This window comes from Diutina rugosa (assembly GCF_008704595.1).
Source record: "Diutina rugosa strain CBS 613 chromosome Unknown scaffold11_size279379, whole genome shotgun sequence".
NCBI classification, from domain to species: Eukaryota; Fungi; Ascomycota; class Pichiomycetes; order Serinales; family Debaryomycetaceae; genus Diutina; species Diutina rugosa.
Window position 1 is genome coordinate 85,586 of NW_022995208.1, and position 17,865 is coordinate 103,450.

Below are 17,865 nucleotides of genomic sequence, written 5' to 3' on the forward strand. Positions count from 1 at the left end.
GTGCTGGCGCCCCCCGAGCGCAGGTCGCCGCTGGAGGCGCCAAAGCGGGCAGAGTCGGCCCCGCCCACCGGCGCCGCCGACCCGCTGGCAAAGATCCTGGCCTACGCCCGCCTCGATTTTGACAACTATACCTTCTACATCCAGACGTTGCAGGTGGTGCTTGGCCGCAAGCTGAATATGCCCCAGCTGCTGGCGCACCACGCCGTCGACGTCCACCTATCGCTGAAGAAGGCGATCCTGCGCCGCCACGCTAAGATCTTCTATAACTTTGCCAGTCAACGGTTTGAGCTTTCCATCATGGGGCGCAACGGCGCCTTTGTCGACGACCTGTTCGTGGAAAAGGGAAATACCGTGGCGCTTGCCCATGACACGAAAGTGCAGTTTGGCGATATCCTGTTTAAGTTTGTCTTACCGCTGATGGACGATAACACGCTGAAAAAGCGCAAGCTGAAGCCGATAAACCCCAGTGACGCCCTCAACATGCGCCTGACCCTCATGAGCAGCCAGGCGCTGCCGACGAAGCGGCGGGCGCTGAAGCCTGAAGGTGATGGTGAAGAGGCTACTGAGAATGGCACCGATAATGGTACGGCTACAAAGACGCCAACACCGAAATTACCGCCTCCAGCCACGGAAAAGGAAGCCACTGCCCTCACTAAAGAAGAAGCAGCAGCCCGCGCCCACCGGCGCAACTCGCTCCTCAAAATACGGCGTCTCAGTCAGACCCGGCGCAAGTCGTTGGCTACTTTGGCGGATAACGAGATCGACGATATCCTTAAAGAATTGGGCGTATCGCTGATTGACGCCATTGAAGGTGATGACAGCATTGACGTCCAGCTCCAGCTGATATTGGACGGTCTGGTGTTTGACGAGGAAGACGAGGAAGGCGCTGCTGCCGCTGCGCTTGACCAGCAAATTGCGCTGCTTGCACCCCTCATCAACGCCCCGGCGCCGCCACGTCCCAAGTATAGCGCCGGCCAGCGGCCTCAACTTGAAGTGCAAGTGCTCCCAGTACCGGCGGAAATGTCGCCCATGCGCTATAAGCCACTGCTTCGGGCAATTACCGTGAGCATCGAGCCGCCGCTCTCGCTGTTTGGCGTGCCCATAATTGATGATGAGCCCCTCACTCATCCCAAGACGCCGCGGCCGCCGATGGCGCTTCCACCGAAGCCGCCTCGTCCTAACATCCCGCTTGAAGAGATTAGCGAACAGCATCGGGTGAAGCCGCCAGTGAGCGCCGCCGATATGGTGGCGCAGGTACTCAAACCGCACCCTAAGGGTCTCGCTTTAAGCGATATCATCGAAGGCATCAGGGCCCACTATCCATACTTCCAGTTCAGCCAGGAGCCCTGGCAGTTCGGCATCGCCCACACCGTCAAACATAACAAGATGTTCAGTCGTCTTCGCAAAAACCCCGCCAACCAGTGGGTATTTGGCGTCGACCAGATGTACCTAGATGAGAGGGAACTGGTGCGGCGCAAGCAGCAGGAGATGCTCGCGGTGCGCACCCGCGACGCCGCCCTTAGGGCTGAAGAGATGAAGCGCTATGGTGGCTATAACTCCAGTTATACTTCGGGCTACACTCTGAGTCATGCTGCTACTACATACGGTAGCGGACCTAAGCCGCCACCAATGCTGCGTCCGGGCCCGCTGATTAAAGACCAACTTGCCCATAATCGCCGTCCAGCGCCGTCGAGCGCGCTGCCGTCACTGCTGCCGGCGCCGGCAGTGTCGACACCGTCGGGAGGAGCAGCGACAATGACTTCAGATACGAAGAAGACATTAGCCTACGTGCAAACAGAGTTGCTTACTTTGTACAAAGCGCGCCAGCTTTCATTCTCAAAGGCCACAACCACCGAAATTATCACTAAGGCCCTCGCCACCACCATCGCTCAGGTTAATGCCATTGGCGCCAAGCTGGGGTGTGGTGACAACGCCCTCAATTTCTTAGTGGAAAAGGCACCCAAACAAGTGCTGAAAATCTTGGATATTGCCCTCAGCAAGCTGATCAAGGAGGTGGAACCGGAGCCGGCTCCGAGCTCAACCCCGAGCCCGACCCCGGCGCCGGCGCCGTTATCGAAACCTCTGTTCAAAGCCAAACCTCCTGGCCTTATGGGCAAGCCCGGGGCGTTCTCTCGGCCGGGTCCGGGGTCGCTGCTGGGTGGAGGCCTTTCGCGTCCTCCGACATTCTTGTCCAACAAGGATAAACGTCCCGTCGATGATGCTGATGACCTGGCACGCAAACGGGCGACGCTCAGCCGGCCCTAATTCGTTGGTTTAATTTCTTAATCAGGTAATTCTTAATAGACAAACTAGATGAACATCAATGGTAACTACCTTTGATTGAGATATCCGATAGAAATATACGTCTAACTAGTTCACAATGCTGAAGAAACACATGTGAGTTGGTTGCAGAGTAAGCTTCATTACTTGACCATAATCATTGACTATCTGTGTGTATATTGTATTTGTTGATTTCATAACCTCACTTAATTAACCGTCCAAGTAGGCCTTGACGACACTAACTTCGATGGCGTCAAAGCCGAAGTCCACGGGAGTATTCTCATACAAAATATTCCATCTACCGGGGTAGTAGCCGTTGGGATTGGGCTCGGTCTCAATGAACTGGCGCCGCGCCTCGGGAGTCAGTCTGATGTACTCCAAGTATGCCGGCACCCCGTACTTCATCTTACAGTTATCGGCGACAATCACCAGCCCCACCGTGACCAAGTTAAGTGTCTCAACGGTTCTGATATCGGGGAGGTACAATTCTTTTGCGTGGTCAATCAACAAGAAGTCAAGCACCGAGCGTTTGCTGGGCTCGCTGAGGTTCAATTCGTCGTGCAATTTCACTAACGTGGTGGCCAGATCACCCAATAAGAATTTCACGTTGGTAAGCCCCGCCAACTGGATAAAGTGCTGGGCAATGTCTCGGTACTCAGGAATGACCTCAAGCGAGTAGTAAGTGCCCAGCACCAAGGGGGCGAACCGGAGGGCCAGGTAGCCCACGTACACACCTAACTCAGCCCCGTGCTTCGGCTTCAGCTGACGTAAACGGTTGCGGATCTCCTCGGACTTGGCGGCGCCAATGGTCATGATCCGGTTCTCCTGGGCAAAGTCGTCAATGGCGTCGGCAATCGCCTGGGGATTACCCTTGAGCTGAGATTGGTCGAGCAGGTCGATGTACTGCTTGCATTTGGCCGCTTTCTCCTGGGCGACTTTGTGGAAATCGGGATCTGGCTTGCTCATGACGGAACTGATTGATCGGGATCGTAGGCTCCCGAGGAAGGGGGGTTACTTATATATATGAACCGGGGGACTTAGTCATCAATCCAACACCGATCTCGGACTGACACCACCCTGGAGACAATACCCAACACCTACAAAATGACATTCTTATTGCACTATTGCACTATTGATCCTGTTGTCAGGGAGATCTTAATTGATTACAGCCTACTTGTTACCCCACAGTGGTGCGAACCCACAACTAAAGAGAAAGGAGTGCTCGCTCACCAACTGGCGTTGGCAGCCACTTTATAGCACGGCACCAGGCCCCCTTTGTGGCCCGTACATTTTTTTACGGTTCGACCTCCGAAAATCGGCTTTGGGCCCAGACTCCGTGTCTGTCGCCAACAGCTGTGGCCGCTGCCTTATCTCGCTAGGCGCACCGTAAGCCCCAACTTTTGCGTGAGGCACCAGCAACACACTCGGCCCGCCGCTCAGTGGGGCGATTCTCTCAATTTTGCCACCAACAACATAGACACAACACAAAAAATCAACAAAGCAGTACCAAAAATTTAATTCACATTCTAGTCAATTTGACATTGTTTCGTGTCATGTCTCAATTCTAAATCCTGAAACCGATTTTCTCGCTTGGCGTAGCCACCCTCACCCCCCAGCTCGTTTGTCTTGTGAGAGGGGCAAACCACGAACGCCACGCCACCAGGGATGTCCAACTACTACGCGCCCGACCCGTTTGAAAACGCTTGGGGCGACGCCACCAGCCCCAATCCAGGGGCACTGACGTACGGGTTCAACTCGGGCTTGGCCCAATCGTCAGCGGTGCTCTCGCCGTCCCCGTTCACGTCGCTGGGCGACATGCCCTCCCAGTACCAAGACATCCGCCAGAAGTTCCCCGACGTCGCCACCCTGTCTCAGTTTGACACTGAAATCGTGCAAAAAGTGGTGCAGCAGGGACTGTTGACGCCGGCCCAGGCGGCTAAGGTCACCAGTACCGTCTACGACAACTTGATGCCCCTCGACGATAAAGGGTTTTTACAAGCATTGGGAGTGTTGGCACTTGAATTAGAGAGTGAATCAGGTGACTATGTGACACTCCAATACCGTATGAACAATCTCCCCGAGCTCCCGGAAGCGGTGGCTAATCTTTTCCTTGAAACTATAGCTAATGACGTGGTGGCTCCAGTGGCAAGAAAACCTAAGTCTACCAGTCTCCTCCACTCAATCAAAGGTGACTGCTCAGAGACTACGTGGGACCCGTTGTTAACTGACCGGTCGCTGAAGACTCTCGAAGATCCTACTGAAGATCGTGAGGCGACCCCGACTCCACAAGCACCCCCAGCCAATCTGAGGGAAATCAATACCTACTTGAACGACATCAGAGCTCGATTCAACCCGTTATCACCAAATGAGATCCACATTAAGGAGTTACCTGAGCGGGAAGGGATCGTGTTTAAGCATACTAACTACAACATCACCCACAACCTTCGCCTCGGCACTACGCAGCCGGGACAGAAAAGCGTCGTCAGACGCTATCTGGACTTTGTTTGGCTTCTTGAGTTCCTCTTAAAAAAGTACCCCTTCCGTGTCATTCCCGGCCTCCCCCCGAAAAAGTTTAATGGTAAGTATACTTTTTCCAAACAGTTATCACTCCGATACGTTGTTCCCCAGAATTTATACTAATCGCCAGTAGGCCTGTCGCCCGATTCCCAGTTTCTACAACGCCGGCGCCGCGGGTTATTCCGCTTCTTGAACCAACTAGTGAAGCACCCGGTGCTCAGCAAAGACCCCGTGGTGGTGTCGTTTTTAACCGTCCCCACTGACTTGTCCGTGTGGCGTCGTCAGGCTCATATCGACGACAACATCGAATTTAAAGGACAAAAGATTTCTACCAATTTCATTAACACCATATGGCCCGCCCTCGGCACTGAGTTCATGTCTGCCTGGGCTAAAGCTGACTCCAACATCCCTCGAATCATTGAGGTGTGGACCAAAATCGTCATACTCGCCGAACGTCACGAAAAGCGTCAACAACAGATTGCTCAGGACAATCTGAGGTTTAACGAGATGCTTCTGGCGTTATCCAATCTTGATACGAGTCTTTACCCTGTGGACGGCCCTCAACTGGAACCCCTGGCCATGGGTACCAATAACGCCAACGACACGCCTAACATCAACGAGCTGTTGCGTTACGTTGGCAGCTCATTCACCAAAAGCAGCGACGTCCGCATTGATGAGCTGTTCCAATTCAACTCGGATATTTTGGAACAAATGAAGGGGTATTTGGATTACCTCTACTCGATGCAGGAGCTTTTCGAGCGGAATAAGCGGCTTGCCGCCAACAACATCGACCAGTTGGAGATGCAAATCAAGGAGAAAGAGGCCCGCTACAATAAGCTCAACAATGAGGACGTCGACGCCAAGGGGGCGCTGATCGCCAACTTGCGCCAGCTGATTATTAATGATAAGCAGGAGATGTTCCAGCAACTCAACCGCGATTGGCTTATTAAGCAGTGTTGTCACGAAGAATTGACGATGATGCAGCAGACCCAGTTCCTCATCTCCCAAGTCTGGCTCGACTACGCCCGCACCCGGTTGCGCAGCCAACAAAAATTGTTGGAGATTCAGGACAATCTCGTGCAAGAGATCGGCCTGCTCATGCCGGTGGAACACTCGTCGCTGTAGCCGTGTCATTAGTTGTCATCATGTACGTGTTTCGGAGAATATACGTTTTCGGCGCAACCCCGAACCCCGAAGTTACTAAATAGAGCTTAAACTAAGACAAGGCTAAAGCCAAGCGCCCGCGGACGCACGGTACGGCCCCGGAATAACCCATCACTGTGACGAATCGACGTTGGCATGCATCGGGGAGGCTATATACTGCTCGTCCAGTGCATCGCGGAGGCACAGTGGACGCCTTGCGCGTCGGGGAGCTGTCGGGACCATTTCCGTGACCCCCTCCGGGGTTTGCTACGCCCTCGACCAGGGGTGGTGGTTTTCAGTATTGCGAGCCAGTAATCGCAACCGGAAGCACTGGGGCGATGGCCTGATGGTGCCAGACACCGAATGGCGCCATCGGCGAGCTGTAGGTCCAGATACACGTACAGCCGCCACAGTTTTTGAAGTCGTCATCGTCACATCCAAACCCCGTAAATATCTGCACGGGCAGCAACTAAGCATATTTTTTCTGCAAGGGCGCATGAACTCATCATCGCCCCAGGAATGCACTTGCCTCCAAGAGCTTCCCGAGCCCACGAGCATAGCCGTGAGGGTATAAGATGATCGGTGCCGTCGCTTGCTGTCAACATTATTCGCATCAATTTTTAACACACCATGGTGACCGTTTCCGAGTTCAATTGGCGTGATATTGGTGTCACCATTGGTGACGCTCAACTCCTTACTCAAGTGCTGGGATCCCTCCGGACGGGGGAAATCATTGCCCTTATGGGTCCGTCGGGTTCGGGTAAGACCACCCTTTTGAACGTGCTTGCTCAGAGAGGCGTCCCTCCCAAAGCTAAGTTAAGCGGCCGTGTTTACACTGACAACTTTGACGTCACCTCCACCAACATCAAGAAGTTCTCCTCCTATGTCGAGCAAGAAGACTCGCTTATCGGGTCGTTGACGGTGAAGGAAACCGTCGACTTCAGTGCCAAGATGCTGGACGTCGCCCACAACAATAAGGAACTGAGACAACAGAGAAACGACCGCGTTAACGAAATCCTTCTGATGTTGGGGTTGACCAACCAAGCTAACACCAGAGTGGGTACCCCGTTACAAAAGGGTATTTCCGGTGGTCAGAAGCGGAGATTGCTGGTGGCGTCGCAAATGATCACCCACCCTCTGGTGCTCTTCTTGGATGAACCCACTTCGGGGTTGGACTCCACCGCCGCCCACTCGGTGATCCAAACGATTAAAAACGCTGCTAAGCAATTTAACATGATGGTGATTGTGTCGATTCACCAGCCTCTGACCGCTACCTTCAACTTGTTTGACAAAGTGTTGTTTATGAGCCGTGGCAGCACTATTTACAACGGCCCCGTGTCTCAGCTTGTCCCCTACTTTGACGAAATTGGCTGCCCCATCCCCGACCACTACAACCCCCTGGAGTTCATTCTTGACCTCATCAACACTGACTTTTCCGATGCTTCTTCTGATGTCGATTCAATTGCTTGTGCTGAGAAAGTGGAAGACTTGAAGGCCGCCTGGAGACGCAAGGACCAATTATTGGAAAAGCAGGTTACTGAACAGTCGCGGACGTCGTCGGAAGAAAGCTACCCCGTGGGGCTTGACGATACCCCTTGCTCCAGAAGCATCCTCCAGTGCATCAAGTTCCACCTCGTCCAGACGTGGTACCTTATCCAACGTCTTTGGATCAAATCGAGACGGGATATCCTTGCCTATTATGTGAGAATCGTCATGTACTTGGGTTTAGCCATCCTTATGGGTACGGTGTGGGTTCGTTTAGGTCATGACCAGAAGTACATCCAGCCGTTTATCAACGCCATCTTCTACCTGGGGGCGTTCATGTCGTTCATGTCGGTGGCCTACATCCCCGCCTACCTTGAGGACTACCAGTCGTACAAGAAGGAGCACTTGAACGGGTTGTACTCCCCCTTTGCATTTGTGGTGTCCAACTTCGTCATTGGGCTCCCCTTCATCTTTATCATCTCGGTGTTGTTCTCCATCGTCACCTACTTCCTCTGTAACTTCAGACTCAGTGCCAGCGGGTTCTTCTACTACGTGATGTGGTTGTTCCTCGACCTTATCGCCGCCGAGCTGATGACGGTGTTGGTGCTGACGGTGTTCCCCGTCTTCGTCGTGGCGTTGGCGTTGACCGCCTTTGCCAACGGGTTGTGGATGGCCTGTGGCGGCTTCTTGATGCCTGAAAACGTGTTGAACGTGTTTTACTCCAAGTGGTTGATGTACATTAACTACCAGAAATATGTGTTCCAAGGGATGATGTTCAACCAATTCCCGGCACTGAACGTATTCAACTGTGACGCTAACTGCCACTGCATGTACACCTCGCCCCTTCAGGATCAGTGTAAGATTCTGGGTGACGCTGTGTTGCAAGCTGTCGGCTACTATAAGGAACAGAAGGGCCAATGGGCGGGTATTTTGATTGCCATCATCTTTGTCTACCGGTTCTTGACCTTCCTTGTCCTCTACTTCAGAAAGAAGTAATTAATCTGTTTGTAATGAGAAATACCACGTACTAATTCATTTGTTCGTATTATCTATTAAATTCTCCGTCAATCAATGACTAAATGCTTGCGAGGTGTTGTTTTTATACAGGCTTAGTGAACACCCCTTGGAGCCAGTTACGGTACATCTTCAACTGTTTCTTGCGGTTGACAAGTAAACGTCTATCAGTGGCAATCTTATTCTCTTCAAATCCACCATCCTTACAGAAGATCTCCCTGAGCTCTTCCTCAGTGAAAAAGTAGACACGAGTACCGTCACCCCGGATGTAGAAGTTGTCTTCCAACAACCGACCCTTCTTGAAGCGGACCTGGGCCAAATCGTAACGACCATAGTCCCGGAACAAAATCTTGCCGCCAGGCTTCAACACCTTATTGAGATTAAGCATCGCCTGATGCCATTGGTCAGGGTGCAACGCAGAGAACACAAAGATCATAATGACATAGTCGGCCTGGTTTTCTTCCATATCTTCAGGGATGTTGCCTTCAGGGTTAGCCAAATCCCACACCGAAGAGTAAGCGATCCCCTTCTCGTTAAGAGGCTCAAACTGTGGTTGCTTTTTAACCACATCCACCGCCACTTTAGAGTAATCACAAGCATAGATTTTGAGGTTAGGGTTGGCGTTCTCAGCAAGAATCGGATAAAAAGTGTTGCCAGCGCCGCACCCAACTTCCAAAATGGTCACCTTTTCGGTTCTACCCTCGCTGGTGATTTCAAACAACTCAGGGAATTCAATCTTGAGCCATTTCCGGTCCTTGAAAAAGTTTTCCTGGTTGTTTTTGTAGAAGATATCCCAGAACTTAGCTGGGGTCAGGTTAAACCGTTTCTTGTCGAAATCAGACACTGGGTGGTCGTATTGCTTTTCGATAAGCTGTTGACACTCAGCGATCTGCTCTTCGCCCCATTCAACGTGGTCCCAAGCGTTGTGCTCGAAGACTTTTTCCTCATCGGTGAGGTACCGTTGCCCAAACACAAACGGGTCGTCCTTGCCAATACGCAGGTCGATCACCCCATTGATCCGCTCGTCCAAGGAAGGTTTGAGCACCTTGGCCTCGGTGGTGGCCTCATGATCATTATCACTGGTCATCGCAGAGCAGAGATGCGAAACCGATGCACGTCGCGTCTAATCCACGATGCCCACGCGTTTCTTTTTTCCCCGAGTGACTGACATGGTGGTGGGGTGCGGCGGGCGTAGATCGTCATATTTTAGGGTGGAGATTGTGTTTTTATTTTTATCCTCATTTCACGATTTGAAACGACTGGGCGCACCATTGACCTCCTGCCATCTCTTATTAGCATTACCTCCTTACTTCCCTTTTTAGCATCACTGTCCTGTCGTATCCCCACACATCACCTAGCGACAGCTCCCCTTTACACCCATTGCTGCCCCCCATCTACAATTTCATGACCTTAGAAAGCTGTCACTGAAAGCCAGCGTTGAAACAAACATTCGCCTATAAATCCCACCTACATTTTTCCGTCGCATATCCATTACAACCCTACACGCGCCCGTGTCGATTGCTGGTTGTTTTTGTCGCTTGCGCGTTTGCTAAAAAAACATCGATCAGCTATCTCTCGGCGGTGAGTGCCCTTTGTCGACAATGAGCAGTAAGAAGCGGCACTTCCCGCTAGCCAACGTGCCTCGGCTTCCGCTTAAGGAGACGAGTGGAAACATTCCCTCGCCTCAGCTCAAACGGGCCAGAGTCCACCCCGAAGCCGCCGGCGACAACACAGGAGACCTGGGCGCCGCTAAACCCGCCAAGGCGGCCCCGTCTCGAGGAGGACGATTACTGGGCGACGAATTGGTCCAGTGGCAGCAGTCATGGCGGAAGATCATGCGGGAACTGACGGTGTATTTCGAAGGAGCTACCAAAGACTCCAACCCGGGCCAGGTGTCCGAGTTCCGGCTTGCCGCAAAGCATTTGAAACAGATCGGCTGCCAAATACTGGCATTCTATGATTCAAGCGTCACCATCATCATCAGTCGCCGCAAGTATGAGGAACATCGTTGTTATCCTCCTACCGACATCTTTAGTCATGTGAGCTCGAAAAAGATTAAGGTCTGGGATTACGACAAAGTGTTCCGCTTTCTCAAAAATCTCGGCGTTAACACCGATGATCTGCTGGCGGCGACTGGTGATCAAATTGACAACGATAATAATTTATACACCCTTTTGAAAGAAGAAAAGATTTACGGGGCTACTGAGCGTGATCCCAACGCTAAGCGGGATGATCTTCATTACTTGGAGAAAAACTATTTATTCGTTTATGACCTCAACCAAAAGACTCGTCCTATTGCCGTACGCGAATGGAGCGACGACCAATACCCCCGTCTTCATCATACTCTTGATGGTAAATGTCCCTTTATTGCCGACAAAACCGAGCTTTCTGAAAAGAGAAAGCAGAGACGTCAGCAAAAGTTTGAAATGACCCGCGACTTCAGAGAAGTGCTTAAAGCAGCGTCTCAACGGGTAATCAATGGGGAACAAGTGAGCTCAGATGGTAACGGCGACGATGAGTGTACGCTAATTGAGCCACTGCTGGGTAAAGTTAGTGGGGATGATAATGAAGATCAAATAAGTATGGTGCCGCCTCTCCCTCGGGAGCTGTCATGTGTCGTTGGCAGATCCCCGCTTGATGTGGCTGCTCTGGGTTATAACGGTGCGCTGAATGCGGTTCTGATTGATCTGACAAGCCATTCGGCCAATGGCGGTAACGGATTGGGCCCCATAGTGTCGCAAGTTACTTCTCGCAACTTGAATAACTTGAAGCGACGCATTATCAAGAAAAAACAACAACAGCAACAACAACAGCAACAACTGGGGCGTGACTCCCGCAAAAGAGACGGTGAGTATAATCCTGGGTACTGCGAAAACTGTCGCATCAAGTATGACCACTTTGACGACCACATCCGGCTGTCGCGTCATCGGCGATTTGCTGCCGACGACCGCAACTTTGAGGATATCGACGCGTTGATCGCCACTTTGCGTGAGCTGTCTGCCATCGGTGGCTCGGCTCCGTCTCTCGCATGTTAGCATTATTTGCATATTAATGATTATGAACAAACTTAATTATTAGATTCTGGTGTACAAAAAGTATCAGCACAGACTAACCACCAAGTGAAACAAATCCAAGTGCTTCAATATCGGCGATACGTACTTTTCTGTTAGCTTTCAAGGCCCAAGGGTTTAGCAGTACTTCATCGCATTTACCTGCGCGACACTACGCGAACGGCTTTCGTAAAATAGATTCACAGTAAGTCTACTCAACAATAGCCACAAATTTGCAGTATGAGATTTAACAGTACCAGTGACAAAACCAATGGTCAGGGATGCTATAACGAAAGTCATTTGGAGCTGGTCCTGAAATTACTTAAAGATCAACAGGAATTTATGGAAAGACAACAAAAAAGCCAACAAGAATTTATGGAACGACAGCAGAAGTATCAACAGGAATTCGTGGAGAGGCAATTGGCTGAGCAACAGAAGATCATGCAAAAGATGATAGATGATCGACAGGACTTAATGGAGCAACGATTAAAGAAGCTAGAGACCGAAACGGAGCAAAGATTGAAAGAGTTGGAGACTGCAATGGAGCAGAGATTGAAAGAGGCAAAAACTACAATGGAACTGAGTCGGAATGAACAACAGATTGACATGGAGAACAAATTGAGAGAGCTACAAAATGCCATAGAGGAGATGATGAAGGATGAACATGATGGTATGGTAAAGAGATTGAATGTTCAAAAGGAAGTCATGCTAAAAGGTTTCAACAATGAACAGGTCGCCTTGTCTAAGAGAACGCAACAACTCGAAGCTACTGTGAGCATAATTGATGGGAAACAGTTAGGAAATGCCATCGATAAAAAAGATGTCGCAGAGGTCGTTCTCGGGTTAATTAAGCATGTTACAGAGCATCAGAAGCAGCTCAAGACTATGTCTAAATCTTTGGATGAGGCGATCAGTGCCAATAAAGTTATGCGTAACAAATTAAGGAGGGAGACTACTTCCTTGAGACAACTGCGATCGACGTAGATTATCCATTTCTTTCGGGTCCTTGGGGTTCAACTCAACACAATTCATGTTCTTTACACCTCCCTTCGCTCAGCAATTGTCCCAAGCGTATTGCTATACAGAATTGATGAGGTCTATGATTAATTAAATAAAACGGTACACTCTGAGTATTCTCCCCCTTTCTAGAGCCTACGACAGTTTGGAGTCTCAAAAACTGCAACGAAAATGTGACCGACATTATCAAGCTTTTTCAGTGTTGCACAAGTTACTTTCTAATCCAAGTACGCAACTATAATGCTCAATAGTCCTATATGGGAACCAAACGGTAGATGAGTTATGCAGATGAAGCTACAGTGAACGTACAACGAATGCTTCCACAAATTACACTGTCATTGACCACTAATGTGATCGATTCCATGAGTCATTACCTGTCCACCAGCCGCTATTTTTCAGTCGTTATCAATGCTAGCCGCTACCACACCATCCATAATTTCACGCACTCATCACGAAAAACTTCACCAACATGAAGGTTACCCTCGCGGCCAAGGCCCAACAGGTGGCGTACCCGGCGTTCCTCTTGGCGAACTACGTCAACAGCACCAAGGACATCGATGGCAACGTCGAGGTCGACATTGTCGACGATAAGGAAGTCGGCGAGGCCAAGGAACTGGTGCAATTGGAAGACGGCACCACCGTGATCGCCGGCCAAAAGAACGTCATCACCTACTTGGCGGAAAAGTTTCAAATCCCCAAGGGCGCGTGGCAATGGTCGGAATTCGCCTTGGAAAAGTTGTACAACAAGAACTTTGGTGTGTTGAAGGACGACCTTGAGAAGCTCAACGCTCACCTCAACTTGCGCTCGTACATCGACAACTACGCGTTGACGGTGTCGGACATTGTCGTGTGGGGGGCCATCAGAGCCAACCCGCTCAAGATGAACTACGACATGTTCATCAACGTCGGCAGATGGTTCGACTACTTGGGTCTGGACCACCGGTTCCAAGCCGCTATTGACCACTACGTCAAGCTTTTGAAGGACTTGAGAGCGGCGGAAAAGGTGGCCAAGGCTGGTGGTAAGAAGGAAACCCACAAGGCCAACTTCGACATCGACTTGCCCGGTGCCGAAGTGGGTAAGGTCGTCACCCGGTTCCCCCCTGAACCCTCTGGGTACTTGCACATCGGACACGCCAAAGCTGCTGTGCTCAACGAATACTTTGCCCACCAATACAAGGGTAAGCTCATCATCAGATTCGACGACACCAACCCTCTGAAGGAGCGTATGGAATTCCAGGACTCTATCATCGAAGATTTGGCGTTGTTGGGCGTCAAGGGTGACGTGGTGCTGTACTCGCTGGACTACTTCGACAAGATGTACGACCTTGCGCTTAAGATGATCAAGGAAGGCCACGCCTACTGTGACGACACTCCTGTCGACAAGATGAGAGAGGAACGTATGGACGGTATTGCTCTGGCTCGCCGCGACCGTCTGGTGGAAGAAAACTTGAAGATCTTCACCGAAGAAATGAAGCAAGGTACCGAAGAAGGGCAAAAACACTGCTTGCGGGCTAAGCTCGACTACGCCAACCCCAACAAGGCGTTGAGAGACCCCGTCATCTACAGATGCAACTTGACTCCCCACCACCGTACCGGCACCACCTGGAAGATGTACCCCACCTACGACTTCTGTGCCCCCGTGGTCGACTCGCTTGAAGGCGTCACCCACGCCCTCAGAACCAACGAATACCGTGACCGGAACCCCCAATACGAGTGGATGATCAAGACCCTCGGCTTGCGCCCCGTCACCATCTGGGATTTCGCCCGGGTCAACTTCGTCCGCACCTTGTTGCTGAAGAGAAAGTTGCAATGGTTCGTCGACAAGCAGTTTGTGCTGAACTGGGACGACCCTCGTTTCCCCACCGTGAGAGGTGTCAGAAGACGCGGGATGACCGTCGAAGGGTTGCGCAACTTCATCATTGCTCAAGGTCCCCTGAGAAACGTCATCAACTTGGAATGGTCGCTGATCTGGGCGTTGAACAAGAAGATCATCGACCCCATCTGCCCCAGATTCACCGCCATTGACGCTAAGGACGCCGTGGTTGTGAACCTTGACGGCCCCGCTGAAGCCAAGACCGAACAACGGCCCAAGCACAAGAAGAACCCCGACGTCGGCACCAAGCCCGTGATCTTCGCCAACAAGATCTTGTTGTCGCAAGAAGACGCTGCTCTGTTGGGTGACAACGAAGAAGTGACGTTGATGGACTGGGGTAACGCTATTGTCACCGCCATCCACAAGGATGCTTCCGGTAAGGTGACCTCGGTCGACGCCAAGTTGAACTTGGACGGTGACTTCCGTAAGACGCTGAAGAAATTGACCTGGATTGCCGACACCCCCGACAAGATCAAGGTGCAACTCGTCGACTTTGACCACTTGATCACCAAGGACAAGTTGGAAGAAGGCGACAACTTTGAGGACTTCATCACCCCTCAATCGGAGTTCAAGACCGACGCCATCGCCGACTTGAACGTGAGAGACTTGAAGGAAGGTGACATCATCCAGTTCGAAAGAAAGGGCTACTACCGTCTCGATAAGCAAGGCGATGTCCCCGTGTTGTTCTCCATCCCCGATGGTAAGAACGCCGGCAAGAAGTAAGTATATAGATTAACCACAAAGCTGTGATATAAGGGATATAAGTGTAGGATGAACTACTGATCTTCTGTTTGTTGTCGTGGTGAGTGAATGAGTCATGTCATTGATGACTTGAGTCAACCAGTTAGTCTCAATGACTATGATTGATTTGTAATGGGTGAGATTTCATTGGACCACCACCAACATCGCCTACATCGCAATCATCTAGGTTTGGGTAGCATTGCGCAACTATGTACAGTTAATTAAAGTCTTTGGCCTGCAAGTTTCTCGTCATTGCCGGCAACGCCACGCGGATGCCGTCCAACTCCTTCGTCATCTGCACCTGGCACCCCAAACGCAGGGTTTCCGTCAACCCGAACGCCAAGTCCAACATGTCGTTTTCGTCGTCGCTCGGTTCGGGGATCTCGTCGTAGAACTCGGGATCAACGATGACATGGCAGGTGGAGCAGGCGCACAGACCGCCACAGGCGCCTTCCATGTCGAGCCCGTGCGCCTGGGCGATGTCCAAAATGTTGTCGCCTTCGGCCACTTCGTAAGTAAACTGGTCGCCTTCCTTAGTGATGAAGGTGATGTGCAATTCTTCACCCGGGTTAGGCTTGTGTATGTGGCCGTGGTTGCGGATGGTGGAGTGGGAGAACCAGCGGGGCTGGGGCCGCACCCACGACACGGGGGAGGGACGAGCAAACAGCCGCAACGCCGCTCGAGTAACAGCCAGCGACCTCAACGAAGCGAGCATTTTAGTGGGGGAGGGAGATAGTCTTCGTCGCTAGTGGTGCTCACTGGAAAATTATAATGGGCAGCGGTGGGGCGCGGGAAAGGACCAGGGCTGCGCAACCAGACAGCCAATTTCGATGATTAAAAGGCGATAGCGGAGGTGACGACGCGGAGGACACAGGCCGGCATTTGCCGAAACGGGCGGCTCCTCCGACGGGCCCAGAGCGGACCCCTCCCCTTTAATTTTCAATTACGTCAATTACCTGTCGATTTACACGGCCAATTTACACACTTTGTCGTTACCAGAACTTACTCGCCAACACCAAGAAAATCAATAAGATCAACACCGCGATGATCGCATAACTGATAAATTTGTTCGCCACGAGGCGGCGGCCCATGCTTTTCAATGTGCTCACCAGCCGGTCGACGTACAGCTCCGCCTGCGACAACGTGTTGCGGGCCCCCAGAATCTGGTCACGCTGGTAGGTTAAGTCATTGAGGATGCCCAGGCCGATGCGCTCGGTCTCAAGGGCAATTCGCTGCGAGTCCTGTAATCTCTGGCTCAGCCGTTCGAGACTCAGGTTATTCTGTAAAAGCTGGCGTCTCTGGTCGTCGGTAGCGTCGTCCTCCAGGTCGCGGTAGCGCGAGCCAAAGAGCTCATGGCGGTCCTGGGTGCTCACCTCGTGGTCCAATTTCAGCTTAGTGTCCTCGACGTCCTTGCGGTACTGACGGAGTTTAGTGTTATACGTCAGCCGCTGCAGCGTCGGCAAGTTCTGGATCTCGATCCCCATCTGGTCTAGCACTTCGTGGGCCTCGTCACACGCCAGCTCGATGCCTTTGAGCAACGTTTTGCGGGCCTGGGCGTCGGCATTGGCAAGCTGGGAAAGCTTGGTCTTGGCCTCGGTGATTGCAAGCTCAAAGTCCAGCTCGTAGGTGGCAAACAGGTCCATGGGGGGCGGGGGTTATGTGGTCAAAGTGGGTGACCTGTACCGTAGCTTGTGCGGCTGCGCCCTCGTCGATAGCAATCGCGGCACACTGTTGCCACGCCACTTCCGGCGCGCCTTTAATACGAATTACATTGTACTTCCGACACTACTTCCGACGACATCGCCATCCCACTCGCGCCAGATCTCTATCACTTCTACTATTTGAGTTGAAACGGTAACAATGTCAGATAAAACACGGTCTCAGCTCATTGCGCTGACGGTGGGACTGGTGAAACGGTACACCCTCATCAACCCCGTCGATGCCACCACCAAACGGTTTGGTTTCCGGTGTCCCGTGTGTGATCTCACCTACCAAGATAATCTCAAGTTACTCGACCATTTCAACAGCTACCAGCATAAAGCCAAAGCTGGCATTACCACTGCTGCTTCCACTGAAGGGGAAGTCGAGCCAGGGGTACCACGAGCATCGTTTGCCACTGTGGTGGAGACGATGGAGCAATTGATCGCCGAACGGGTCAATTCTCGTGACCCTAAATACGAGGAACGAGAACGCCAACGGCGTCAAGTGATTAACGAGCAAAGAAAGCAACGGCGGAAGTTAAAGCGAACGCACGGAGACACGGAAGCGAGCGCCGAAGTGGAAGCGGCGCTTGGGTTTGGCTCGTTCGGTAAACGCCGAAAATGAACTCATTTCTAAGCCAGCCACTACACACTATAAACAGACACACGGGTAATCTAAAGCTTATCGCTGACTCATGGTTGAGTAAAAATTTACCCATTCGCTGGTTAATGTCCACATCATGATCAAATGATTGATTAATCGATGAGTTATTGGTGGTGACAATACGATAGAAGCTCAACGAAAATGATAGAACACCACCCCTCGCTCTCAATAGAGCCATAGGCGGCGACGGAAATTCCGATGACCGCGGAGGTCAAGGTTACCTGCAGTACCATCTGTCACGATGTTCGTTGCGCATGGGTAATCCCTTACTCACATGCAGGACGTAATTATGTAAATTTTACAACTGATGGGGCCACCATAACTATATAAGCCGAGCTCGTCAACGCTTTGGCGATGGTAAGTGCTACATCGAGAAGAATG

The 17,865-nt window shown here is 51.5% G+C and overlaps 11 protein-coding genes across 11 annotated transcripts in view; 7 read left to right on the forward strand and 4 right to left on the reverse strand. All coding sequences in view use genetic code 12, as the record gives it.

Moving 5' to 3' along the window:
• FHL1 (Fhl1p) overlaps positions 1-2,265 on the forward strand; it is a gene marked incomplete at both ends in the record, with an annotated part of 2,364 nt that extends 99 nt beyond the window's left edge. Inside the window, one exon of the mRNA XM_034158227.1 lies at positions 1-2,265. This exon is cut by the window's left edge and continues 99 nt beyond it. Within this exon, the coding sequence (XP_034009888.1) occupies positions 1-2,265 (2,265 nt within the window).
• A 225-nt stretch (positions 2,266-2,490) lies between these two features.
• DIURU_005265 (uncharacterized protein) lies at positions 2,491-3,246 on the reverse strand (the record flags this gene model as incomplete). Its single annotated transcript, XM_034158228.1, has 1 exon — positions 2,491-3,246. One exon carries the CDS (start codon positions 3,244-3,246, stop codon positions 2,491-2,493), a length of 756 nt encoding a protein of 251 aa, XP_034009889.1.
• Positions 3,247-3,945: 699 nt separating this feature from the next.
• On the forward strand, positions 3,946-5,922 carry DIURU_005266 (uncharacterized protein; the record flags this gene model as incomplete). The annotated part of the gene is made up of 2 exons (XM_034158229.1): positions 3,946-4,858; positions 4,931-5,922. The coding sequence occupies 2 exons, from the start codon at positions 3,946-3,948 to the stop codon at positions 5,920-5,922; spliced, it is 1,905 nt and encodes a 634-aa protein (XP_034009890.1).
• Positions 5,923-6,570: 648 nt separating this feature from the next.
• Positions 6,571-8,421, forward strand: DIURU_005267 (uncharacterized protein; the record flags this gene model as incomplete). Its single annotated transcript, XM_034158230.1, has 1 exon — positions 6,571-8,421. The coding sequence occupies one exon, from the start codon at positions 6,571-6,573 to the stop codon at positions 8,419-8,421; it is 1,851 nt and encodes a 616-aa protein (XP_034009891.1).
• A 103-nt stretch (positions 8,422-8,524) lies between these two features.
• ABP140 (Abp140p) lies at positions 8,525-9,526 on the reverse strand (the record flags this gene model as incomplete). The annotated part of the gene is made up of 1 exon (XM_034158231.1): positions 8,525-9,526. One exon carries the CDS (start codon positions 9,524-9,526, stop codon positions 8,525-8,527), a length of 1,002 nt encoding a protein of 333 aa, XP_034009892.1.
• Positions 9,527-10,040: 514 nt separating this feature from the next.
• DBF4 (protein serine/threonine kinase activating protein) lies at positions 10,041-11,474 on the forward strand (the record flags this gene model as incomplete). The annotated part of the gene is made up of 1 exon (XM_034158232.1): positions 10,041-11,474. One exon carries the CDS (start codon positions 10,041-10,043, stop codon positions 11,472-11,474), a length of 1,434 nt encoding a protein of 477 aa, XP_034009893.1.
• A 255-nt stretch (positions 11,475-11,729) lies between these two features.
• Positions 11,730-12,473, forward strand: DIURU_005270 (uncharacterized protein; the record flags this gene model as incomplete). The annotated part of the gene is made up of 1 exon (XM_034158234.1): positions 11,730-12,473. The coding sequence occupies one exon, from the start codon at positions 11,730-11,732 to the stop codon at positions 12,471-12,473; it is 744 nt and encodes a 247-aa protein (XP_034009894.1).
• A 502-nt stretch (positions 12,474-12,975) lies between these two features.
• Positions 12,976-15,102, forward strand: GUS1 (glutamate--tRNA ligase; the record flags this gene model as incomplete). Its single annotated transcript, XM_034158235.1, has 1 exon — positions 12,976-15,102. One exon carries the CDS (start codon positions 12,976-12,978, stop codon positions 15,100-15,102), a length of 2,127 nt encoding a protein of 708 aa, XP_034009895.1.
• Positions 15,103-15,337: 235 nt separating this feature from the next.
• On the reverse strand, positions 15,338-15,835 carry YAH1 (adrenodoxin; the record flags this gene model as incomplete). Its single annotated transcript, XM_034158236.1, has 1 exon — positions 15,338-15,835. The coding sequence occupies one exon, from the start codon at positions 15,833-15,835 to the stop codon at positions 15,338-15,340; it is 498 nt and encodes a 165-aa protein (XP_034009896.1).
• Positions 15,836-16,112: 277 nt separating this feature from the next.
• On the reverse strand, positions 16,113-16,763 carry VTI1 (v-SNARE protein; the record flags this gene model as incomplete). The annotated part of the gene is made up of 1 exon (XM_034158237.1): positions 16,113-16,763. One exon carries the CDS (start codon positions 16,761-16,763, stop codon positions 16,113-16,115), a length of 651 nt encoding a protein of 216 aa, XP_034009897.1.
• A 217-nt stretch (positions 16,764-16,980) lies between these two features.
• DIURU_005274 (U4/U6-U5 snRNP complex subunit) lies at positions 16,981-17,445 on the forward strand (the record flags this gene model as incomplete). Its single annotated transcript, XM_034158238.1, has 1 exon — positions 16,981-17,445. One exon carries the CDS (start codon positions 16,981-16,983, stop codon positions 17,443-17,445), a length of 465 nt encoding a protein of 154 aa, XP_034009898.1.
• Positions 17,446-17,865: the final 420 nt, after the last annotated feature.